Source organism: Cinclus cinclus, chromosome 18 (assembly GCF_963662255.1).
Source record: "Cinclus cinclus chromosome 18, bCinCin1.1, whole genome shotgun sequence".
Lineage (NCBI taxonomy): Eukaryota > Metazoa > Chordata > Aves > Passeriformes > Cinclidae > Cinclus > Cinclus cinclus.
The window spans coordinates 4,474,619-4,501,731 of record NC_085063.1 but is presented as its reverse complement, the minus strand read 5'-3'; the positions used below and the strand labels follow the sequence as shown (position 1 = coordinate 4,501,731).

Here is a 27,113-nt window from a genome sequence, read left to right as displayed (position 1 = left end):
GTTATGAAAAATAAGGATTAAAAAAACCTTAAATAAACAAAATCCCAGGTATAAAGCCTGTAACAAATGGATGGAATGCTCAGCACTGTTAGCCAGCTCCTGGTGAGCTTCTGAAACACACCCTTCTCCACTGCACACATGTAAGATCTTACAGAATGCTCAGTTTAATGTGAATTTACACCTACAGGAGATTATGTTCCCATATCTGTTCTTGTTGCGGTTCTCGTCTTCCTTGGCCGTATCCCAGGACGCCGTCTGCCCCTCGGGGAGTGCCTGCAAAATAAACAATGAGGGGAGGGGGGTTTAAAAAACTGGCCAATGCCTTTAGGTGGGGGAAGAGGCCTAAAGAAGAAGAGCAGAGCAAAAATAAAGGAGCTGCATAATTCAGTGGCTGACCAAGGAAACAGCTGTTGGTGAGAAAAGGGCACCCCCACTAATGTGCAAAACAGAGCTCAGTGCAGCCCATTTGAATCTCTTGGCATCTGCCAGCTAAGAACCATTTTCCTCCTTCTCATCTAAAAAGATACGGGGAATTTGTTTCTGGCTGCACAGTCACAAGTTAGCCTCAATCCCCCTGCAGAACAAGGCTTGGGGAGATTTCACCTGACTATACCTCTAGGAAAATCCAGATGGTTGAAACCCAGCGCTCAGCCTTTCATATTTAAGCTGAAAATGGAGTGGTTTCGCCTATTTCTGTGTTAATAATGGGTGCTGCAATACAAGCCATTCGCTGGATTTCTCTGTGGAAAGATAAAGCAGCTCAGGGCTTTTGATCATGTGTAAGAAAGAGAGGAAAAATGAGGTAAGGCAAGCTCAGGAAGCATGAGAATAAAGAGCTATTTTCCTAAAATCTGCTCTTTTAGTTGAGGAAGGAAGGGGGAAAGGAACTGGCAGTGCACAGTGCCACCCTCGCTGCAGCTCAGCCCTACAACTATTCTCCACACCCCCAAATGAGCCACTTTATCCTGGAGACATGTCCAGGAGGGATTTCCAAGGCACAGCCTGGAAAGCAGCTGTTGGCAAAGGACAAGGCTGGAGGATGGTCCTGCCTTCCTTGGAAAAACCAAGGGGTTGGTGAAGAGAGCAGCCCCTCCTGAACTGCCTCTCTAGATCTGTCTCCTCCCAGATGTACCCCCTTACACGATTCTACATCACTAAAATCATCCCAGAAACTTCCATTGTTTCTGGTCCCTGGGGAATTACAGAGAATTTATACCACAGTCATTGTAGAATCACATCTGCCTCAGCCAGCAGCGGGTAGTTTGACACAGCTGTAAATTCATTACAAAATGAATTTATATTCATCTTCACAAGCTACCCAGGTCTATTATGTGCCTGAATGCAATAGCAGAGAGACACAATTAGGATCTACAACACTGATGTTACAATTAAACTTAATATGAGCAAACCCCTGGCAGAGCCGATCACTGTGAATTTCTCCCAAAGGGTTCCAGGACAGAAAATGCCAGGCACTGCAGCACTGCCAGGAGCTCTGCTGACAAAGACAGGGGCACTGAGTTCCTATTCAAAAGCCCAGGAGGAAGAGTAATAACTCTGTAATTGGTGAGGGCTTTGATCACACATATATTTCCTTTGCAGACTATTGTTTCTAAAGAGCAGCTCATCTTCTGAGGAAAAATACCCAACCAACAAACCCACACACAACAAAAAAAGTCCCTGAGAAAAAGAAAAGAGGTGACGAAGGCTCATTATCATCTTCAAAGACCAAGGAAAAAGGTGCCTTATTTTTCCACTAATATCGAATTACAGCAGATTGACCAAGAATGGCAACAATCATTAGGTGCCTAATCAGAGCCATCTGAAAAGAAGAAGAAATAAAAGAAAATCCTTTCTCATGACTTCCACATGGGAGAAGCTATCTTGGCTAGAGAAAATATATTCAGGTCTAATAAATCCCTTTTCAACAAACCATATCCTTTCACTTGATTTGAACATGCAATTCTCCACTGAAATTGATGTTTTTATATTTGCTGATTGAGCCTCCAAAGATTTAAGAGCCCAGGATTTTTCATCTCACTTAATACCACAGAAACCCCTGCTTTCCACAGAACTGACCAGCTCTGAAGGGAAGAAGCACAGCTCTGGTTGCTGATGAACACAAGCCACTTTTGCAGGGGCACCCCTGGTATCCCCACTTTTATAAACACCAGATGAACAAATTGGAGTAACTCCATGTACAACCCAAATAATTTGTCCATGAGATCCTTAAAAATGCAGCACCAAGAATTGGAAATACATTAAAAATGAAGACAAGTATATGGATTATAATGGGCCTGCATCCAGAAAATGAGGAGCGTAGCTAATGCTTTGTTCCTTCATATTTTTTGATACAATAAGTATCTCTATAATTGTAAGAAAAGTCCTGCTTCTATCTGCATCATCAGCAATGTTAAATCAGGACAGATTACTCAGGCACTGGTATTTAATCCATTTTACACAGGAAATTCTCTCCCTTCTTTCTTTGACTTGGTAATAGAAGAATGTTAGTGTTCAAAAAAACTATACTTGATTTTTAGGCTTTTTCTACTTCTAAAACTCTCTAAACTTCTCTTAGAGAAGTTTTGTGAAATTTATACTGAAATATCTTCCCACTAGTGGAATTTAGGTTACAGTGAAGCTTTTTAAACTAAATTGATCTAAATTTTAGCTGAAATTACAAGGATAGATCTCTCAAAGGCAGCTTCATCTCAATCAAGCTTCCTAAGCACCACAGCCCAGACATAACTGAAGTGTTCCCATTAAACTGAGGCTCACTGCAAGCCAATTTAAATTTTGGATGGATGCATTTAGTTAGTTTGCTGTTTGCTTTTAATTTAAATACAAAAACTCTAATCCTTCATTTTCACTCATCCACCTCAATGCTGCAGTTTTGTTGCCAAAGGCAACGACATCAATTCAAAGTCTTTCTGTTCATCCCAAGCTGTGCCATGGAGCCCTGACCCTCTCCATGAAGGCATTCCTTTCTCAACAGTGGTGGAAAAACTCTTCCCACAAATCTGCTGGGAACCAGAATAAAAAATTACCCAGGCTAAAAAACATAATCTCAAAAAAAAAGGTATTTCAGCCATTCGTTTTGCAGTGTTCCATCATAGCCCAGACCACCAGGTCTATTCTGGCCACATGAAAATGTGTAGGCAAAAAATAGAGGGTTAAAGTCCAGGGGTGAATTCTACAATCTGAAGGCTCTCAGCACTAAGATGCTTGAGGAACGGTGCCACAAAATCTGAAATAGCTGAACAGTCTCAGTAATGCAGCAGGAGAATGTGCATTAGTGACATCCTAAATCATAGTGGAAAATGAGTTTGGATAATTAAGCTTATTATCTCCTTAGCCAGTAATTGGTGCTCACACTAAAGTCTGTGGGACTGGTCCCACAGCTCCCAACAAATCAGAGCTGATATATTCTGGAAAAGGAACTGGTGGCATTTAAATGTGTCCCGTTTAATTGTTTATGGCTATTCCCAACCCCAAACAGGGCCATCTACACCCAGGGCCACTGAAGGATTTTTCTTTTCTGTTCCACTTGTTTTATCACTGCACAGAGGCAGCAGCCAAAAAGTCCCAAAGTCACGCTTTGACCTCAGGTGTAGCAGGCAGCCCCAAAATAACACAGACAGGGGAGTGCTGACAGATTCTCCCATTATTCACACCCAGTTTACACTCATTTCACACCAGCGCTGACACCCCTCACACAATCCCATCCTGCTTCTCAGCTCTGCCTGGAGCTACCAGGAATATTTTTCTAGATGCCCTCAGCAAAACAAGCTGCCTGTGCTCCAAGGTGTAGGTGCAGGCATCCTTTAAACAAACATGGAATGCAATTTCCAGGTTACTCGGTGGAAATGGGAAAGCACAGAGATAAGAGATTGTCATGTGTGACTGATATGCTCAGTTCAAAGCGATTTTTCATGAGAGTAAAATTATTTGGTAACATGTCACTAAACAGGCTGCAATTTATGCTATCAATTTGCAAAGTAAGTAGAAAATCAGCTCCTCAGAAGAAAAAAAAAGAGAGCATATTTGGAGGTGACACTGATATTAGTGTCTGAAAACACATTTTAAAAGAGACATCAAATTCCTCCTCGAGATTTGATCAGCTGCTCTGCAAAGAGTCTTGCAAAGCTGATTTTGCAGCTCTATGCTCCTGCAGATCCCAGGCTGAGTCCCCACTCACAACCAGCTCAAACCTCCCACCTTCCAGGAGCTCTCATGCTCCCTGGCATCCTCCTCACTGCTATTTGGAGCTGAAGTGCTGCCTCCATCCCATGCTCCAACCCCCAGATGCCACCGTGGAGAACACCTGCAATTACAGCGGACGGATCGGAGGAATGGCACAGGGGATTCGTGAGCTTGTGGCATTCTCCAGGCCATTCCTTGTAGAGAAAGGAATTATTCAAATCTGTGTAATGTCATCATCGTTATATCTGTCTGTAGACAGCACTTTCTGGGGAAGGCAGAGCTCGTGGAGCTGAAAGTTGCATTGACATTTTTCATGCTAATGTGCTATTTTGATAATTACCGATGCCAGCGCCAGAAAATTACATCTATGCCAGCACCTGTTTTCTTCTTGAACATCAAGAGCTGGGTCTTAGGGCATCTGTAATTGAGATCAATGTAGTTTTGGGTACTCCTCATGGAAATGGAGGCCAAGGGGGGCTAAGTAAATCCCTTCCGAGAATTATCACCCTTTTCCAATATTAAATAAAACCCTTTATATTGACAGTTTAATTAGCACGCTTGATTATGGAGCAAGAGTGCCTAGACTTGGTTAACATACACTTTCAGAAACACTTGCTTTTTTTGATGCCATCTGATTTTCAAAACACTCCCTGGTGAGGACCAGGAAAAGACGTGCTCTCAATTAGAGCAAACCTCAGCACTGAGGAGACAAACCCCGTGGACTCTTACTTGCAGGGTGGAAAAGTGAGCTGTTTTCATTAAGTAACTTATTTTCACAGCTGTTACATTATTTTTAAATAGCTTTAATGCCACTATGCATATTAATTTCTTATTGCCTTCCCATGAGCTTACTACATTCATTATAATTATCGCTTGCTAGAGCTGAGTCTCACATATGTTTGATGCTATTTCCCTCTTCTGTTTGCTCTGCTCTAAAGGTGTTTTCCTCTTCCAAATCATCCCCAACATCGTGTTTTCTGGTCATGGGGATTATATTCCTGGTCATTCCAGCTTGCAGGGGGAAGAGATGAGGGGAAAGAGGGCAGCTTTCATTTTTCCTGCTTGCCCTTTGCTCCTCTCTTCACATGGAATTGGTAGAAGACATCAGTCAAGCCTATTCTGAGCCAGAGGTTTGATCAGATTGGAAAATTTCACCTTCATTTTGGCTACACAAATACCTGCCCTTGACTTGACAACTGTGTATTCAGGTCATTGCACTGTGATTTAATGTGATCAATTATGAGAGAGAACTTGGAGCTCCCAAAAAGCAAAACCCCTTCCTCTTCTCACAGCTTGGCTCCCACTACTGACGGAAAACAAGGATAAGGAAGGGACTGTGGGACTGCATGTCCTGTGTCGGGCCCAGCACCTGTTGAATATTTACTGTCTGCTCTTTATGAGACAGAGGGATGAGCACTGGGTCACCCACTTACTGCTGTAGGAAACACCTTCTCTTTGGAATAGAGGGCCTCAAAAGACTGATAGTGCTGCAAAATCCTGGCCTCAAAACCAAAATCAGAAAGAAAAGGATTAAGAGGGTGAATTAAGAAAAAGAATCTCTCAAAACCAGCTACTCTCCTCTCCCAAGCTTCTACCCTTTGTGAGTGCAACTTCCCTACTCTGCCATGTGAAGAAAGGTTCCTCTCACCTCATACTCCTCCTTGAAGCCATAGCCCTGTCCCCTCTTCATCTGGGTGATGTGCTGCAGCAGGTCTGCCACTCGGATGGCGGGCTGGAACTGTCCCCTGGGGTAGGACATCTCCACGGGCTCGCAGCTGCGGTACGGGTGCGTCTGGATGGTCAGCGTCGGCTGGGCCAGCTCGCCGTGGCTGCTGTCTGTTGGAGACACAGGAGGCAAAACAAGCTTTCAGCTACCTGATATTTCCAGTTTCCTCCTCCTCTCTCTGTTTATTTAACACCACGCCGCAGGTGGGTGCAGGCAAAAGGGAGTAAAGAAATGAGTAGGAAACGCACGCTTATCTGACATGCCTAGAAAGACTCAATCACGCTTGAATATTTTTTTGTGACAAGTAGACAAACCCAAAAAGGCTGGAAGAGAGTGAACAGCCAGCCAGGCTAACAAGGATGTGGCACATCAAGGGTGAGCTCCCCACAGCAGCTCCAACAGAGCTACGTAGCTACTGTCTTCCCAAACGTGCAAAGAACAGAGCTCAGAAATACACAGAGATGAGCAAGAGATTCGAGGCAGGATTTGGGGTGTACAGCATGAGATAGCTGAGAGGGACCTGAGTGAACAGCAAACAAATGATTAGCATTTCAAATAAGTCAGGTAAATTCAGCTGCTCTGCCAGTTCAGGCCTAAAACTTTGTATGTCAATGACAAAGATGTAGTATCATCAGGAAAAAAAAAATCAGCATGAAAATATAGTTATCTTGTGTGCAGAAATTTAAATTCAGATATGTAAACTTAATAGAAAAGGTTTGGGTTTTTTTCTGTAAGAAGTGAATTTAAAGAAATCTATCACTACGCAGATGGTATTGCAACCTCATATCCCCAGCAAAACTGTATGCACAACAAAATATTACCAGTGAACTAACAGAAAAGAACTTAAATAATAACTTCAATAACCAAACAACTGAATGTTACAACCTTTAACAACAGTAATTCAGACTAAATGAAAAATTCAATGACTTATCTAGAAGAGCTGTCCAAATTTAAGTAGTTGGCCAAATACAGCACTGTTTTCTTCCTGTGATTGCAGGGATCTGAGATGCTCAGCTCCTTTCACACATTCAACCTGCATCAATTTTCTGGCCTTACCCAAACCAAGGTACTAGCAAACAAAAAAAGCACCTCCCTCAGATTGTTACCAAACCCCCCTTGAGCTTCCACATACAGGGTTTGTTTCTTACAGCAAGTTCACTGACAAAGAGCTGAAACACCACCCCTTGAGAGCGGCCACGTTTTTATAGGGATAAAGAATAAATAAATCAAATTGCAGTTTCAGGGTGATTTCTGTGGGGCAGAAATAGTCTTGGAATGCCCTTGGAAACATTGCTCTGCTTGAGAAACCACTGTGGTGTTTGGGCAGGGGCTGCCCGTGTCCCTCCTGCAAAGGTGGGCAGGAGCAGAGAGCTGAGCGCATCCCCCTGTATCCCCAGCAGCTGGCAAGGCACAGATATGACAAAACAGCACTTCAGCTGCTTTACTATTAGCTTAGGGGAAGATGTGAAAGCAGGGATATGCTCTGTTTGCTAGCTGCAGGACTGTGAGGAGACAGGAATGCCAGCAGTGGACACTGCTGCAGGGCAAGCTCATCACCAGTGGGACGTAAATCCGGCTGGGGGTGAATTATCAGAGATGCTGAACACAGCCTGCTCCTCTGAAATAAATTAGCACAGTGATCATCTGCTTTGAAGATTAGACTCCCGAATTTCAGGATTTCTGAGTCCCAGGTTCTCATAAGCACAGTCACATTCCCAGGACACTCAGAGATTTACAGAACTATGGCTCAAGCAAAACAACCCTCACACACAAAATGTGAATAAATTTGGGATTTAAGGAAGAGTAACATCCAAAGCATTTGTATAATCATCCCTAATGCTCTGACTAATGACAGTGTGAGAACTCTGAACAGAGGGAATTTCAAGGCTTATTAATTCCCCTAGTTGGATTCGCTTTCCCAGTGCATCTTTGCTCCCCTATTCCCTATTAACCTCCTGTAATGAAAAGGAGAAGATTTTTATCGCGGACCATTTCCAACAGACATACTATGCTTAATTTTCCATCATTAGGTTTAATACAAACCCAATTTCACAATTGGCTTGTCTGAGGAACCTGCAAGTAATGCCACATTTTTATCAGCCCCAATTAAAAAACATTAGAAGATCCCAATTCGAGAGGGAGTCTTAAAACTAATGTGTGGTTCTGGTGCTAATTTGGGCAGGGCACACACAGAGCACAGGCATGGAGCTCAGATCAGCCAGCTCCTTTGCAGGCAATTGCTAATTTCTCTCTTCATCAGTTCCTTTAATTCTGGTGTACTTGGCTCTCTTCTCAGAGAGATGTGTCACAGAGAGAGGTGAGAGCCAGGAAAGTGATGGCCCCTTCTTTCCAGAATAACTTCCCTTAAGGTAGGCACTCAGGGTATGGAGCTGGGACTATAAAAAGGTGCTCAGCAGCAAAAAGGGGTCTGTCTCTTGAGTCCATGGTGACAACTGGTCTCTTTGGTCAATGAGAAAAAAATTGGTGCAAATCCCGCTGATTGTAGGAACAGGTCTTGCTGCACAGAGGCACAGAATGGTTTGGGCTTGGAAGGGACCATCTCATTTCAGCATCCCAGGGTTCTCCAAGCCTGTCCAACCTGGCCTTGGACACTTCCAGGGATCCTGGGGCAGCCACAGCTGCTCTGGGCACCCTGTGCCAGCCCTGCCCACCATCACAGGGAAGAATGCACAGTGTGATCTGTGGCAGCACCATTTGTGTGCCTCACCCAGACAGGAGTTTTTGCTTAAAGAAAAGCATTACACCATGTGGGTCACCCTCTTCTCCCCCCTGGGACACACAGCTGAAACTGTTCAGGCCATCACCTCCTTCAGTCCTCTGTGACAAACACATCATGCATGGCATGTGCTACCTGCAAAAATCCCAACCCCAACAACAGCAGCAACCCTGGACTCTCAGTCGCTCCCACTAGCATTTTATCTGGGCCAAGGAAAACATACAGGGGCTTCTCTGGACACAAACTGCTGTATGTGAGCTGAGCTTAACACTTCCATGTTCTGCTAATACAGCCTGATGTAAGTAACACATTACTCCCTCTCCATCTAATCACCCCACCAGTGGAGCTAAGCACAGGTAATGAGGCGCTCAGCAGGGCCAGGCACCTCTCAGGATGTGTTTGCAACAATTTTGTGAGCAATTCAAAATGCAGGTGGGAGGGGAGGTGGCAGCAAACTGATCTCTCGCTACAACAGTCAACCAAAAGGGCCTTCGGAGGGCTGGCTAACAGGCTCTGCTTTTCCTTCTGTTTGCAGCTATAATGCACGTTTCACTCCTTCTGGCACCATTATTACTGGGAAAGACAACAAAGATTCCAGCAAAGTCAGGCTGCTGCTTTAATTTCTGCACTAAAGGAAAGTTAAAGTAATCTTTCACAGTCCCTTTTCTCTGTCTGCTTTTCACAGACATGTCCCCAGTCCCTGCAAATGAGGATGACTTTGCAGGACAAATTGGCCAAGACTTCACTAAATTTTTTGGCAGTGCTTATAAACCATGTGTGCCTTTGGTGAGTTTTCAGTTAGAAAAGCAAAACAGGAAAATAGAGTTTCTTTTTGAAATGGAAAAGTTGCAGGAAATAATTCACTCTAATACTCAGAAAGTACTAAATGTACAGGATCATGCATCAGGGTTTGTTGTTTTTTTTTAAACTATATTTTGTATGCACATTTATCCTAGTCATATGCCCTTGTGCTTTTGATAGGAACTAACACCACCATATTTCACTGCATTCCAAAGATGGAATACTGTTCCAAGAAATAAATTAAAACACTTCAAGAGCTGGTAATACCATTCTGACCCCCAAAATTGTGGCAATGGTTAATTACCCTTGCTGTCTAAACATTTCTTAATTGCAATTTGATTTTGCTTAGCTTCGATTGCAAGCACTGAATCTTATTATACCTTCTGTTAGATTAAAGAGCCCTCTGAGCATTTGAAATCCTGACCCATGCAGGCACTGATCAAATCACTTCTTCAGTTTCTCTTTGATAAAGTAAATCAATTGAGAGCTTCTGAAGTCTCATTAGGGCAGGCTGCTCAGGGCTTCGGTTCCTTCCTAGAACAATTTCCAATTTTCCACAGTTCTATTTGTGCAGCTACAAATAAGGCAGGTATTCTGCATGTGGCTGGGAACATGCTGTTTATGACAGGATTGTTTCTAATATCAGCTGCTTGTGACAGCAAAGTGTGTTGCCAGCTTGTTTGTTAAACCTTCTCAGTGCCACTCTTACTCCCCAAATTAAGATGTGCTTTGCCAAGTCAGTTGTTTCGATTCTGGAAGCTGGTATTTTCATCATCCCTCATCCCTAGAAGTGCCCAAGGTCAGGCTGGATGGGGCTTGGAGCAGCCTAGTCTGGTGGAAAGTGTCCCTGCCCATGGCAGGGGGTGGAAGGAGATGAGCTTTAAAATTCCTTCCAACCCAAACCATTCTGTGATCAGCTTGAGAGTTCACCTAACAGCCTGAAATTTTGTAGAAGACAGCAAGTTAGTGATTCCCTGTCTCTTCCATGACTTGGCTGATTGGGAAACTCTTCAGGTATCTTAGTTCATGCGTTTAGTGTGTAACTGCAGATAAGCACATGTAACAATGCTGACTTCACAGATTCACAAATTCTCCCTGCCTATGAAAAGGTGCTTTTTGTGAGTGTCTTTGCTGGGGAAATAATCATGAACTTGTTGAAATCAACTCTGAGGTCTTCTTGTGCCAAAAAGAGACAGAGTCCAGCGTGCAGACAGGAGCTGGAGGAGAGGTCACTTCAGTGGAATTCTCGCCCATTTGATGAACAACCCTGATAGTGAATTATTATTGCTTGCCTGCTGCTACACCACCTTGTGTTCTGTACTTTTGTGCTACACAGACAAATAAAATAAATACTTTTGCCTCCACAGAAAAACTGATGAACTTCTCCATAAATGTCACAGACAAGATGAAGAGCAGATGAGAAATTAGATTGCCAGTCTGGAAGTGGCTCTGAATGATCAGAGCCCTGTGCAACATTCCAGTAAGGCTGCTGGGAAGGGTCCTGCTCATCCATAGCACCTCTAGGGATTAAAGCTTTAGATGCTTTTATAGAGATAATATGTTTTGTAAACATAGTCAGACTGAGAAATGGATATCTGGACACAGAGTATGGTGTTGTCTCCTGTCCAGAAAACTCACCCGTGCCTCTCACAACTGAAAGCAATTCTGCATTAATGTGTCATCTTCTACATGTGGAGAAGCTTCTCTCAAAACTTTTGCTTTAATGTACACAAATTCCTCCTGTGGCTGAAGTGACAGGGCTATCATAACTGCTTATATTTTTTTATTCTCTTAGACCTGGCAAGTGATAAGATGTGATGTGACACCCTTTGCACAAAATAAATTATGTTTTGAGTGGTGTTCATGGTAGATTTAATTACACAGAGAGACAGTCTCTCCACACTAGAGCAAAGGCCGTCAATTCTTTGGCATCTTCCAAGGGTGACTAGAGCATGGCTAATACCTCTTCCCCTTACACCAGGCACACGGTGCAAGATGAAAAATAATTTGCTTTTTTTGTGTGTGTGTCAAGGCTTTATTACATGATAAATACCCAGCACTAATATTCTATCTACAAAACCAACAGTGGTATGGAAAACCAAAGGCAAAACATCATTTATCTAGTGATATCAACTGAGCTCTGAAAGGGCACATTCCTTAACAAAGCCTTCTGACAGCAGGCTTGACAGAGCACAGAGACTGCACCTTTCATTTCAATGGCATGAAGAAGCCCCACGTTCATAATTTTTTTTAAAAGCAAGTAATTTTTTTTCTAGATTCTAGAACTTTTTAAGAATTGCTTGGTTAACACCAAGCATAAGGGTATTCTAATCCTATAAGAGTATTTTAATAAGAATATTAGAGTATTCTAATATTATACGGGTATTCTTATATAAGACTATTCTGATCTTATAAAAACTATTACATACATTTTCTTCATCAAGTAGCATAGAAGAAAGATGCAAAGAGGATGCTTTGGTGGGGCTGGCAATGATTTAGGATTGCTTGGTACAAATGTAACTGTGAAGCTCCTTGGATGTGTGCACCTCACCAAGTCAAATCTGTCTTTGCCTCCTCGGTGAAAAGAGGCTGCCAGATCAAGCCCCCCCTTTCAGAAAAATCCAGAAAACAACTTCAAAGCAGCACATGAAACTACAAACCACTAAAGACTGGAAGAGAGGGTTTTCCAGTTCTGCAGGCGGGAAGAAATGCAAGAGAAGTTTAGCTCAAGGCCCAGCCTACAAAGGTGTGAACCTTTGGTGCTCACTCTGCTCCTGGCTAACCTCAGCACAGCGAAGCGCTGGGGAAAACTCTCCCACAGCTCCTTATTAGAGACTGACTTGGCCTGGGAGGCTTCTGATGCAGGTGAGCAGGTCAAGCCGTAGAATTTTTGAGCATCTCTTCCATAAAAATAACTCATCCCACAATTTAAAAAGTGACAGAGGCACCTGCTAAAACAGCAATACTGGCTTCTCAACATCTTTGAGTTACTAGCCTGGGGATGTACACACAGCACACTGATTAGGGGTGGGCAAAAAAAGCTACAGAAGCCTAAAAATCCATGGAAAATTTCCATGCCTTTCTAAGCACAGCCAGTTTTTTGTCTGAGACTTTGGGTCAGAGAGCTCTCTCTGCTTGTTCTGCCCATCTGCAAGGCACTAAAATCCCTGTCCTCTTTGGAGGGTAGTGACTCTTGTCAGCATCCTCATGAGCAGCTGGAATAAGAACAAGGCTAAATGTCCTTTCCTGCTGCCAGGAAATGCCAACAGATGCAAGGGAAGGACATGCTGGTTCCCCTGAAGAGACTGCCCTGATGAGATCTCCTGAATATCTTCAAGAGTTACTGGACATTAATCTTTCCCAAAAAAGTAATCCCTAAAGTTGTGCTACCTCATCTTCAAGTGGAAATCTACTTCATTTCTTTTTTAGTGTTAGATATTCCCTTCTCTAGTGAAGATGTTTGAGCAAAACTTTTAAAATCCAGAGTTGTCCACAACTGGAAGAGATGACTTCACTAAAAACCTGCATTAATAAAAACTTATTAATCAGGAATTGACATAGAGGAAAGTCCCAAATCTCCTCTATCTTACATGTCACAGCCATGCCTAGGGAGCCATGCAATACTGCAAATATAGAACATTTAGTAGCAGAAAGCATTATAGATGGGAACAGGTATTGGGATGACTGATCCCTTTTCAAGATATGTTTTTCTTCGGGAATTAAGAAACATCAAAAATTAAACTTGTTTTGCTCATACAGCAACATCCAACATCTGATGGATTTGTCTGAGAAACCAGAACACCAAGGCTTTCATTTGTCTGCAAGTCACAAGACAAAAATTTCTCCAACATCAGGGGCGGTTTCACAGGCTGTTAAATTCAGTGGAACTGGGACAGTGACCAGTCTGTGTAATTCATGTCTAAAAAGTGATCTATATTTTACTTCCCATGTGTAAAAGAGGGATATCAATCCTTACTCAGATAGAGTGCTTAGTAGAAATTTGAAATAGTTTTGAATACATAAGCACAAGGCTGGTTAGATTTCTATTTCCTCTTTTTCATCTGTATAATTTGGGGGGTTTAAAAGTTTTGTGGGCTTTTGCTTTGCCAGGAGAAGCACAGAGGGAACCTGTTCATTGCTCCTTGAGCATCAGAGTACCAAGGGTGCAGTTCACACCTTAATTCCATCAGGGCAGAGGGGGAAAACAGCTCCCCCAAAGAATGGCCAGGTTTTCCCAGATGCCAAACACCAGTCTGAGAGAGTTTGATATCTTCCATCAAACTTCAGGTCAGGGCCTTGTTTGTAAAGCACAGCCAAAAGAGAAACCTGCCTTTAGGCTTTTCTGATGATGACTCTGAGTCTCTGGGAAATGAGAACAAACCTCCTGGGAAATGGACTCCTTTCCTTCCCCGCCCCATTCAGAGGCCTCATTCCTTGCCATCAGCATTTTGGCAGGCAGCAGGACTGATGTGTGTGTGTTGTGGCAGCCCCTCCAAGCCGCTGTGCCAGGCTGTAAACCAAGGAACAGCCACCAGCTGTCATTTCTCCCTGATCTAACTGTGGCCCTTCCACATGTTCTGAGTGATGTTTGAGGCAGTCACAGTAGACTACTGTGTCTGGAAGGAACATTTATTGTAGATAATCCAAAATGATAAATCCTGGCTAGATTCTGACCAGCCACACATCATCTTTCTGCTCCATAGGAGGAATTCATAAATCAGAGAATCAGAGTAGTTTGGGTAAGAAGGGAACTCAAAGACCATCTAGTGCCAGTACCCTGCCATGCACAGGGACACCTCCCACTGTCCCAGGCTGTTCCCAGCCCCAGTGTCCAACCTGGCCTTGGACACTTCCAGGGATCCAGGGGCAGCCACAGCTGCTCTGGGCACCCTGTGCCAGGGCCTGCCCACCCTCACAGGGGAGAATTTCTTTCTGATATCTTACAGAGCCACAGAACAGCCTCTGCCTCTCAGGACCTGCCTGTTTGTTATCCTCTCAAATCCATGCTTGGCTGCCTGAAAGATATAGCATTTAACTCTCAGCATACACAGAATCAGGTGGAGCCACTTCCCAAAAGCCAGCCAGGAATTTCTCCAAACAACCTTTACACATGCAACTTGACCCCAAACTGCAGGCTCCCACCTGCTGCAGACATGCAAATCCTCTCTTAAATTTGGAATCCTTGAGGCAGGTACAGCCAAGCCTCACACACAGCACAAGGGGTTGGTTTTAAATGGAAAAGGAAAATTCAGACTAGATGCAGAGAAGAAACTTCATATAAAAAGGGTGGTGAGGCACTGGCACAGGTTACCCAGAGGGGTGGAAGATGCTCCATGCCTGGAAACGTCCCAGGTCATGTTGGAGTGGCTCTGAGCAATCTGTTCTATAGGAAAGTGCTCCTGCCCATGGCAGGGGATTGGCCTAGAGAGCCTTTAGAGATCCCTTCCAACCCAAATTGTTCTGTGCTTCTGTGTCAGCTGCACAGGCACAACCACCTGCAGGAGTCAGAACTAAGATTAAGGCAAAGCAGCATGGGGCAATGTGGCCCAGAACCCCAAATCTCATTGATGAAAAGAAAAACAACATATACTTGAAAAAAATTACTAAACCTTAATTTTTGACTTTTTCTTTAGTTTGACAGCAATTAAGACCAATAACAAAATATGAATGAAACAAAAGTCTTCTGATTAACACACAACCACAGGATTAATTCTGATTTTGAAAGCCAAACACTTCACAGTACTATTTATTTTGATGACACAGTGAAGTGTGTTTGCTCTCCAGCACACCATACCTGTCCTCTTACCTAACAGCGTGGTCGATGGGACGGTGTCTGATGAAACTTTGAGATGGAATTCCGTTCACCCACACAACAGGGATCAATGGAAATCAACAGAGGATCAACAGGAAAAGAAAAGTTACAGAAAATGAAAACAAGGTTAGCTGTGTCTCACACTCAGAAGCCTCGGTCTGTAATAGGTTATATTAGGTAACGTATAAAAGCAAAGAAAATTTAGGAATGAAAGAAAAGTCTGGCACTAGTACCTGAGTAGTAGGAATTCAACATAGATTTGCTCTGAAGGGTTTTGCTTTGGACAGAAAATGAACAAGGAGAGGGTGATGCTAGGTAGGAAAGACATAAGGAAAAGACTTTAGACATATATTAAGAGAGAGAAAGAGAACAGGGAGAATGTTCCTCAAAGAACACAGTAATATGGGATATATAAAGCTTATCAAAATGAATTATATTTTTCATTTCAACATGCATATTACATTTATTACATTGTCATCATGATGGATTTTCTTTAATATAAGCACTCCAGACCCCAAATATAGGATTATAGTTACTGTAAATCAATGTGTTCCTAAACAGGATACACACAGAGCTACATTCATAGGTTTATATTCTAAATGTTCTTTTTTTGTTTTTGTTTTTTTTAACCAAAGGAGCAAACTTAGGGTTTTGTCTCTGAGAGGAAATTCCTCAAAAATTACCCCCAAAATACAAACTACAAAGAATCAGTATTGACAGTAAAATAAACCTACTCAAACACAATGTACCACAAAAATACACAGGTAGGGTAACTTTTTTTTTTTTTTTTTTTTTTTTTGCTTAAAACATTACAAGATTACAGGGGACTTGTTCTTCAGCCCAGGACTGTTCATAGCAAATCCTGTAATCCCCTCCCCTGTGAGCTGAGTACTTTCAGCAGGACAAGAATCTTTCATCCTTGCCTTCTCCCATTACAGAATTAGCTTTTTCTGGACAAGAATTCAAAAATTTCCATAGTAATCAAATCAAGTATTTCCATATTAATGAAATCTTTTTTTTTTTTTTTTTTTTTTTTTTTTTTGAAAGGAGGAAGGGCTCAACATTTTCGTGGTAGATTCTTGTCTTGATAGTAAATTTATGAGGCTGGTTTATACCTACAACAGCAAACATGCACATTCTTATGGCAATCCATCATTTTTGAAGGCATATTCTTTTGTTATCACTCTGCATTCACTCTCAGAGTTACAGGCATTTATTTATCTCCTCCTCAGAATGTTGGGAAACAAGCTAATACAAATCTCAGTACATCAGAAAGATGACAACAGATAACACAGGGAAAACTATTCCATAGTCCAACAGAAGTAGATAAAACTCAGTGTACATCAAATAATTTCCGAAGCAATTTTTTGTATCTATGGAGCAAACACTGCTTCAAAATTTCAAGTTATTCTGTGGGAAAACCCAAAGAAGTCACTGGTCTAGGGAGTTCCACAAAGTCAGAATTACCTCCTGAGCAGTTTATAATCAACTAGTTCATGAACTCACTCTCAGTCTGCATTCTCACACCGTATTTTCAGACCTACATGACTTGGAAACACTTTAAAACAATTAAATTCCTCATGGTTTGGTCAGCTGCAGCTCTGGCCCAGCTGCCTTAAGTCATAAAGTTCCTCTGCTTTGGGGCCTCTTACACTTCTCTGCTGTTTGTCAGCCTGAATCAGACCCTCCTCTCACCACACTTAGCAGGTGGCCATGTTTCAGATAACATAAAATAAGATCTAAGAAGAGCAATTGGTTTGGCAACACTCAGGAATTGGGGCACAACTCAAGTTTTTCTGGAATTAGGGAGTATAAAAGAACTCGTAGGGCTATGCTGCCTTTCCAGAGCTGCTGAGGATGAATTACCAGATAAACACCTCATGTCAGTGAGTTGTTAAAGATGTTACCAACTGAGGTTTATGACATGAACTGTGTTTGTGGTACAGGGATGTGACTTCTAGATTCAGATTATAAAGGAAGGGGGAAAAAAAAACAAAACAAAAAAAAAAACCAAACCAAACAAACACAACCAAAACCAAGGAAAAACCCAACCCAAAACCAAAACAAATGAAAAACCAAACCAAAAAACTAAACCAAAAATCCCCCAAAACCCACAAACACAAGAGAGAAGTTTCCTAAAACTCTGGAGAACTTATTCCCAAAATCAGCCAGATTGTATAATGAGATGTATACACAGAGCTGCTTTCTAAGTAGCATTTCTCACAGGCACTCGGGTCTGTAATCAAAGGAAACGCGTCCAGAGAGGATTTCACATCAGGGTAGAGATTAAGACTTGATTAAAAATTCTCTTTGTGCTCCCTGGAGTGGCACGTGAGGCCACACAGATCCCTTCAGTCATGCAGAGTGGTGAAGGCTCCTTCCTATTCTGAAAAATTATTCTTCAATTTTTATAATATTTCCTAAACTAGCAAACCCCACAAAAATTCCATGGAAGACAGTAAAAGGGAATTGAGTATATTTTCCTCTTATGCCTTTGATGAAATGTGGTTTTGTCTTTTATTTTAAAATTATTTTAAGACTTTTTTGTTTTACTTAAGGAAACGCCTCATGTCCATGACCCTACAAGTCCTTAGACTGCATTTAGCACCTAATTATGAGTGAAAATTATCTATGGAGAAGGAGTAAGAACTACATCTTGCTGTGTTTGTCTTTTGTGAAGACCTTTGCTTCTCACTGATCACAGAATCATGGAGGATTGTGGAAAGGTGTGAATTTTGGTGTTTCATGGTACAAATGGATCCTTTAAACCCTGAGTGCTACTTGCCTACACCTCCGTCTCAGCTTCTTGTTCTCATAAGTGAAATCACACTGACTTGCTACTTATGCTAGTGGTTCCTACTGCAAAACTCAGCTCCCTCACTTCCAAAATGCTCTGCCTGAAGTATTAAAGCCACTCCTTCATCTGTGTTAGTGTCTCTCCTGAAGGGTGTCTGGAGAGCTGTCTCCCCCCAAATGGAGATGTCACACAGCTAAAGCACACCTTAATAAATCAGTCTCCAGCAAAACTGGATGCATTTCAACGGGTTAAATCCTCAGAATCAAACAGCTCCTGCCAGAACCCCTGCAAGGATGTCAGGATGGCTCTGCTGAGGACAGGGAATTCTCCTGGACAAGGCTGGTCCTTGGCAGCTGAGCACTGCAAAGCCAGAGGAGCAGTTCCTTTGTGCAGAGCACATCATCAGTGCATCCCTGCTGAGCTGATCCACTGCTGCTTGTCCCATCACTGCCAAACTGCCCATGACTGCTGCCAGGTGACACCCCCTGCACACCTTTCTGCTCAGTGCAGACACTGCGGGGCAAATTTAGGTCCTCTTGGTTTCCCATTTCCCATGTCTTCTCATCTTTCCCATCTTTGTTTCCCATTCCATAACAGCCCTGCCCTGAGCCAATGTCTACAAGCAACCGTTCTGCTTCCCAACATTCCTGCACTCCAGGGAACTGCCCAGCCACTGCCAGGGCCATCAGCCATCTTTAATGGAATTAGAATATATTTCTATCTTAAAAACCCCAAGATATTTGAGAAAATGAACAACTGTGATTGTTCATAATCCCCGAGTAAAAGCAGACAAGCTGGAACAGCCACAGATCAAGCTATGTACCAGCAAACACCTTCTGTGATTCTGTGGAGTGTCAGAGACAGAGGGCCGAGTCCAAAAAAATCTCTTTAATTTCAACACCTGTGTGTATCAGTGAGGATCCTGCCAGGATAACAACTAATGTTGCAGAATGGAAAGAGGGATGAGGAGCGTTGCTTTGGGCCAGGAAAGATAAATGCCCAATTCTTTTCCTCTTTTCAGCAACACCTGAGATCTTGATGCCTCAACAGAAAACAAGGGGCTGATAAGAAGGAGGACAGCTGTTCATTTTTTATCTCCCTCACTGTGCAGAGCATCGGGCAGCACCCTTGAAAGTGGAGTTTTTAAATCTAACTGATACAAAAAAATATAGTCCCGTGTGGTGACAGGGCAGGGAGACAGGGTAAGCAACAGCAGGAGGATGGACAGGACTCACCCAGGAGCAGACCAGTGGACAACTGGAGAGAGCATGGAAAAAGAAAAGCTTCTGTAGGCACTCACTGAATTTGTTCTGCCTGAAAAGTTATCAAAATTGTTGTGACAGAAAGTAAAAACTGGAGGCAAGGACACAACCCTGCGAGGACATTATATTCTGCAGGTAAAGTTCCCTGCAAGTCATTCAGCAACTGAGGGATCCTACTTAGCAAATTGTCTTGTTCTGTTTGATTGCTTTTGTGAGCTGGCAAGGTGATCTTGGCACTGAAAACATTTTGCTTCCCTTGGTGGGCTCTTCCAAAAGAAGAGAGGCGTTTGCACATCCCTGATACAGCCAGCTCAGGCTCTCACAGCTGAAGGGCAGCATGGAGAGGGTGACTGAGATGCTGTAAATGCTATTTACTGTTGGCAGGCAAAAAAAAAACAATTTATGAAGGAATCTGACTGCTGTTTAAGACCTTTGATTTGAACAGCTCTAGTGGATAAACCCTGTAAAACTCTATTAGTTAGCAGGAAGGTTAAGAAATAATCCTATTATGTTATTCCAAAGTAGGCTTGTAGAGGACCCACAAGTATTAAACTCTATTAAGACAATTTATTTTATTTTTCTTTTCAAGGAATTCTTTTACCCATAAAATTCCTGTATCAGCATGTGCACACTACTGCACAGAACTTACCTCTAACAACTCAGCATCTTGGACTTGGCAGTAAAAAATTTGGAGAAATCATGAAGGTTTATTGACAATTCTTTCTCATAGATATAAAGAGGGGAAAATAAAGGTCTAACTGATTTTAAAAATTGAAAACCTGGAGTGATGTTTCTCTACAAGATTTGATACATCATATTCTCTATAGTTGCCACTTCAAGCAAATGACTCAACTGTTTTAATTAGTCTGTCAAAATAACAAGGCGGGGTGGGGGGAGGAAATGACAGAAATGAGGTCACATTTCAAGCTTGTCTCTTTTCTAATTCTCTGGTTGGAAAAAGAATCCCCAAACTTTCAGAAACCCAGATTCTGAGGGAAGTGTTAAATGCTTGATTTCCACCCCATCCTCCAGCCAAGCTGCCTTTGCTGTTTTGGGGATGGCTGATACAACACTGTCTGCTGCTCCCCTGGCTTGCAAAGATGTGAACCCCACAGAACTCTTGCTGCCTCCTTAGGAAAGAGCTACTCAGCGCCTGAGAAAATTAGATCTTGACTGAAGTCAATTTAATATCAGAGAAAAGTGTTCCCTGCCAGTCTTGGCTGTCCCAAACACCTATTTATCCATCTCGCAGGTGTGTTACACAAAGTGGCAGTAGCAGCACATGCAGATGGAATTTGACATGACCTGCAGAGAGAGGGAAAGGAAAAATTCACTTAACCTGTCCCACTCAATTTCAGACTACAAGGGGAGGTTTCAGTGATAAACCACATTTGTATCATGAGCACTTCCATTTTAGTAATCAGGGGACAAAAAACCCTTCACTAAAGATGCTTAATAAGGTCAAGAGCTTTAGCACACACTTGAGTTTCAGAGCTGTGCCTTGTCCAAACTAACAGGCTGAGTGTCAAAAGAAGGAGTGACATGCCCATAGTGTCTAAGTTTAAATTTATTTAATACAAAAAAAGTTTACAAATCCACCATGCAATCCACCATGCACTCAACCTGGATCTAGTGAGGCTAAAGTAGGACTTGGTGCTGCTTTACCCACAAAACTCTTTTAGCTACAGAGGTCTGAGTGGTTTACAAATGTTAACTAAGGTCAGTTTTACTGAACCCATGTGAAAAATAAACCGAGGACACAGACAAAGGAAGAAATGCTGTCTTTTCATTCCAGTTCTCTAGCCAGAAGACCAGGCCTTCTTTCATACAATTTCATACAGAAAATGCTTTTTCCTCTGACAAGTCAGCTAAGTGATTTGACTCTTCTACTCACAAAGGAAAAGTATTTCTAAACAGCAAATAAACCTGTGCCTCTTATTCTGATGCAGTTATTAGAACAGACTTTATAAATTATTCTCAGTAGATCTGACCCAGAGGAATGCTCTCCACCTGACAGTTAAACCAGGGGCAGTATCAGAGACATTCCAGATTTCTGTGGAGCTTTTGCAATGATCTCTATCACTGCCATTCCTAACTCCTCAACACTGTGCCCAAAGGAATAGGTCCTTTTAAGAACCTAGAGCTCTCCAAGGGGGTCATATCCATTGCAAGCAAGTTAAACTTACTGAATCCATTAACATCTTGGCAGCTGGAAGAAAAAGCTTCTTCATTGTGAACAGCACTGAGTTTGGTGGAGGTCTTGTCAGAAGTAGCCACAGGACCCATCTCCCTCTGTGTGCTGGTCTGAGTCTCCTTCTGCTTCTTGGCTAGCTTCCTTTGGGGTGGTTTGGAGAGGGGAGAAAGCACGGTCAGTTTGCCCTCATTAAAAGCAAAGCAATGGTAAAATATTTTTGACAGAATTACCCCACTTGGTCAGACATGCAAGGCATGTGACAAACTGCACTCCAGGAAACCCCACAGATTTTTAACTTGTGGAGCGCGATAAATATTGTGATGCCAGCCTGGAGCTCTCCCTCCCAGTCACTCATCTGGCACAAACCTGCATCACCCCAGCAGTGGGAGTGCTACCTCAGCCTTGGAGAGGGTGCAATAGGTGCAGCCCCCAGAGTGGGTGCTGCGTGCTCCAGGAGGAGCAGAGGGCTCGCGATGGGAGCTCTGCTCACTCCAGTGGACCAGGACATCTGCATCCATCCCATGGGATGCTCTTTGAGGGAGCGTGAGACCTGGCTCTGTGCCACCTGAGAGCTGGAGCAGAGCTCTGCCCTGTCCCCAAGCAGAGCAGTGAGGGCAGCAGCCTCCTGAGTGCTGGTACACACCCAGACTGCTCTGGGATCCCCAGCCAGGGAAGGCTGGGCCACCTTGAAGGTTGAAGTTGTTTTAGCAATGTCCAAATATGGCCCTGTTCTGGAAAAATGTGTCTTTTCCTGTTTTGAAGAGACAGCAAAAACTTTGTCAAAAGCAGCGCGGCTGCCTGCTCTGAAAACACTAACAAAGCTGAGATCATAAGAGGCTCCTCTTTTGCAAACACAGAGAATAATAAAATGGAGAGAAGCAGGAAAAATGAGCTGCTAAGCTTCCACTGACATTTGACTGTCCTGTGCTTCATTCGTATCAGAGAGCAAAACCCTTTAAAAATGAATGTGTGACATTCTACAATCCACACCTTGAAAAAATATCACACAAATCCCTAGCACCAGCAGAGAACTTTGCTTACATGACTTCCCTAGATAAGAAAATAAAACAAAATAAAAGGGAGAAAAACAGATTACTGTTAAAGAAGCTCTAGTTTTCTTTCTTTTCTCCAACTCAAAGAAGAAAAAAAACCCTAACAACTGAATCATTTTACAAAGAGGTTTTTCAACTCTCAAACAACGTGCTTATGGTAAGTACTACCCATCTTTTAAAGTTAATTAGAGTCTAAAAAAAAAAATACTCTTTCCAACATAGTCTAACAGGCTCTGTTTATGCACAGAACATGTCAGAGAGGCATTGACAAGCAAGTTCAAGCACAAAGCTGAGCCCCAGCTTTCAGGAGACGGGCAGCTTGCCACTTCCACTTGCTTGCAAAGAAGGGTCAGAGAGAGCTAAACCCTTCACCTATGTCTGTGGGAAAAGCCTGTTTTAAAGCAAGATAATCCAGATCAGGAAAGCACAGATTTATGGAGAAAACTCAGATGTTTGCTGCAAACTTTTGAACAAACACATCTGTCTCATCTGCTCAGCCAGTTGAGGTTCAGCCATTTTCAATGAGCGATTCCAATCCAAGCCCAGAGCTGTTCAAATTGGGTCCATCATGCCAGGGGGCTTACTCAGATCTCCCAAAAGCCCATGGTGTATCCACTTGTGCAGATGAAGATGCAAAGAGGGGAGCAGTCCTTGAGTGATGAAGCAAAAAGCTGGTGTTTAATGATGTTAAAAGCTTTGCTTCCAGTGTTCAGCAGTGTTGGCACAGCCAGATTTAGGAGCCATGAGCTGAACACGTGGGAGCCCCTACTTTTTTGTGCTGTGGTACCTGAGGTAATTGCAATAATCTTGAAGTCTGTTAACCCTGCTGTGTGGTTCTTGTAATCCTGATGGTTTGCTAATCTTATATCCCTGTGTGAATTCTTTGGCAACAGGAATTAGAATCACTCAGTGGGAAACACTAATCCAAAATGCAGAAGTCCTCAATAACAAGCACTCTGGACTGCTGGGGTGAGCCCCTACAGGCAACCACTCCTGATGGCTGAAAACTGTGTCTCAAAAGGGGCGACTTCCTCATTCAGTGGAAGATAATTACTTGTGGCAATAATTACCTCTAAGACCCCACTGCCTGGTATCTTTTTGGAAATGCCAACAGGCTACAAAGAGCTGGAATTGGCAAATTTGTTTTGTCTTTGTGTGAATGAGCACCAACATTTCTGCATGTCCTAGGCAGGAAAAAAATAACCCCAAACCCAAGCCCCTTAGCCCCAAAGGCCTGCTTACAAAAGCCCTATGCAAAGGAGTTCTACCTGGTCCTGTAGAAGACAGAGAGGCCCCTAAAACATTGGCTTGAATGCCTAAAAAGAAAAGGTGACATGAGTTTAAAGTTCTCAATCTACCTCGCACACACAACCCGGGTCTGCATCTGAAAATGCTACAATTTTATTCAACAGCATCTTATCAGTTTCCACTTTTCTCCCTCTCTGTTCCAAGAATGTAAAAATTCTTCATCTAAATTTAGAGGGAAAAGGAAGACAGATCTCTTTTGAGGATTTCAGAGCTAAGCTTGCCAGACACATCAAGGGGCTCTCAGTTTCTAAACGTGCCTTTTCTGCTGCCATTCTGTGTCTGGAGAGAGTGGCAGCACAGGACTAAGCCTATTTGGTCCTTACCATCATTATCATTCATAGAAAAGATTATAAAATCACATGTCTAGCACTTTCCAGAATGTTAGGGATGTGACTTAAAACCCACAGCTAGGCAGAGGTTTATTTCCCAGCACGTCAAAACGCCTTTTGGAGCTGGAAAAGCATTTATCTAGAAATGCCATTCCCAAAAATAGGGCACTCCAAGAGATCTCTGTGAATCACTGACAAGCCATGCTGGTGACACAGCTCCCACTGTCCCCACTGGCCTGCACAGAGCCACTGCAACACCCCAACAAAGCTGCTCTGGGAGCATCCGTGTCAGTCATGGGCTGGCTGCGTGCCCAGCGTGTCCCAGCACACGGAGCAGACACTTCCCCACTCATGCAGTATGCAGCTGAAAAGGGGAGGAAATAAAGGACCAGGCAGATATTGGGAAATAGAGTCTGATGCAATTGACATAGAATATCAGGATGTGAATAAAGTGATCTTAATGATGGTTTGCATTCAAGGGTAAGGGAAATGTGGCAAGAAGAAAGCAGGATTCTATGGATGGAGTTTACCGGGTTGCTCTTCTCAGCTTGAGAGGGCTTGGAAATGAAGAGATGATGTTTGCAAGAACCACACACACACAGAGGAGGGATGAGACAGAAAGATGCTCAAAGTTGAGTGAAAAAAATGAAACCAGCTGTATAATCAGGCAGTTGACTCCACTAAAGCAAGGAGGAAAGTCAAGCCATTGGCACTGAACACAACTAAGTGTGAATTTGGGAGGAAAAAATGATGGAGATTTGATTCAGTTATTTTTTGAAACCTCTATTCGTATCAGAGACTAGACATAAAATCTGAAGCACTATATTAAAATTGTGGGAGTTCCACTTAAACAGTCAAGGAATGCAAACTTGGTATCAAGCACAAACCATTTACTGCCATGAGCATCAATCAGGAAGCTCCAGCAATATTTTCTGTTAGAAGTACCTGCAGGATCAGATTCCTGTTTTGTGGAGGGTTGGATGACTGTCAGGGATTATTTTTTAACAACAGCTTCAAACTGTTCTCTAACTCTTTCTATCAATTCTACATGCATGAACATTAAATCTGTAACTGCCACTCCTGGAGAACTCTCATGCATGTACATTGACAGATTTAATTTTAGATGTTTCACCAGGATGGATTATGTACACTGTGATGTAGATTTGCATGCACAAGTAATTTAGACATTAGGTATAGATCACGTAAGTTAAACGTGACATTTCCTCCTACAGACACAAATTGCATATTGCCCTCATTTTCAATAAGCAATCTGAGAAAGCCAAAAAAAAAAAAAACTCCTTTTACAGAACTGTGCGTAGCAAATGCCTAGGAGTACCCATGAAATTTGAGATGGAATATGCTCCAGTTTAAGGAGTACACATGTTATTTGTGATGGAATTTGCTCCAATTTAAGGCAGGCTGTGATGAGCCATGCAAATACCAGGGAGCACTGGTCGAACAGCAAATCTGTTGGAAAGGATCTCCATGCCCTAAACCTGTAGTAGATGAGAAATCCATTTTGGAAGAATGATTTCATGCTGGTTTAAAACTAAGGGCATGGCACTATAATCTGGGTGATCCTGTTGCTCTCACTGAGGATTGGAGAGGGCTCTGCTGCAACACTGCACTTCAAATCAGACCCGTGCTACAGGGACACACACAAAGGAGGACACGGAGGGTAAAGCTGGAAAAACATGATCTACAAGGAAAGGCCAAGGGAAATGTGAACCTTTGATCTAGAGAAAACGAAATCAAATAGGGCTGGTAAGTCTTCAAACATGACAAGACAGCAGAGGGGAGCTGTTCTCACTGTCTGCTGGGGCTGGGGAGTGGGAAGCTCTGGGGAAGGCTGTTCATTGTAAACTGGGAGAGCTCTGTGCAGGAGCAGCTGCCCGTCTCTCAAGCCAGTGGGGCAGGCAGGAGTTGACAAAGCTGTCAAGGGGTCAGGGTTCCAACAGGCAGGCTGGGAAATCCTGCACAGAGCCACAGGAATGGGGGCTCAGAGCAGGGCAGCCTTCTGTCACACACTGGGGGACCTGCTCCATGGGCCAGGTGAAATGTGTGCTCCCCATTCCTGAGCTGCCAGCAGCCTGAGCAGGGCTGGGAGGCAATTCTGGCCTAAGCACCTGGGCTCTTGAGTGCATGATCTAAGCTTCACCTGATCAAATTAATCACTGCTTGTGAAGGATTTATTTTTATTTATATTTAGTTTTTAGTTTTACTTACAACTAGAGAAAGTTTAGACAAGCCAGGTGCACACAGGAGCCATCCAGTATAAGTCTCTGCTGGTACAGACAGCCATAAACCCTGCTGTCTGCAAGGTTTAGGCTTGCAATCACCATACAGACACGTTCTAAATAAAATATCATCCACTTTCTGCATTTTTATAGATTTGTTTTAAAATTTGCTTTCATTAGACAGGCATAGCCACTGATTAACAATCTTGTTTTTTTCATCATCTGATGAGAAAAGCACCTAATGAGAATATTTCTTCTTAAAATCCTGCTTTAGCAAGCTGACCTGTGCAGGCAGATCCCACCATCCATGGAAATACATGGAGCTATTTATGTGTGAATGTGGTTATACAGGGGTACGCTTATAAATAAAATAAGGGGATGTTTTTCTTTTCAAATGTCCCACAGATGGTGGCAATAAATTCAGCATAAACTCTGTTATTTCAAAAAATGTAAGTACACATTTAGCTTAATAACCTTTGCAATCTCTCCCATGAAAAGAAACTCCCAGCTGAAACCACCCAACAATTAAAATTGGTGCGAAATTCCAATGGGAGTTGAAGGGGCTTCCTACACTGCAATCATGTCACTGGAGCTCCGGCCATTTCAGGGGAAAAGGAAAACATCTTGGCCATTGAGTGCCCTTTTCTTATAAATAACA

The 27,113-nt window shown here is 42.8% G+C and overlaps 1 protein-coding gene across 1 annotated transcript in view; it reads right to left on the bottom strand.

The window, feature by feature from the left end:
* The window catches only part of PTPRT (protein tyrosine phosphatase receptor type T), a 428,744-nt gene that overhangs the window by 32,820 nt on the left and 368,811 nt on the right, over window positions 1–27,113 (bottom strand). Inside the window, exons 17-22 of the mRNA XM_062505329.1 lie at window positions 23,850–23,897; window positions 21,522–21,670; window positions 15,510–15,587; window positions 15,271–15,306; window positions 5,849–6,036; window positions 186–273 (exon numbers count right to left, since the gene is read on the bottom strand). Of these exons, the coding sequence (XP_062361313.1) occupies window positions 186–273; window positions 5,849–6,036; window positions 15,271–15,306; window positions 15,510–15,587; window positions 21,522–21,670; window positions 23,850–23,897 (587 nt within the window). The remainder of the gene's footprint in view (window positions 1–185; window positions 274–5,848; window positions 6,037–15,270; window positions 15,307–15,509; window positions 15,588–21,521; window positions 21,671–23,849; window positions 23,898–27,113) is intronic.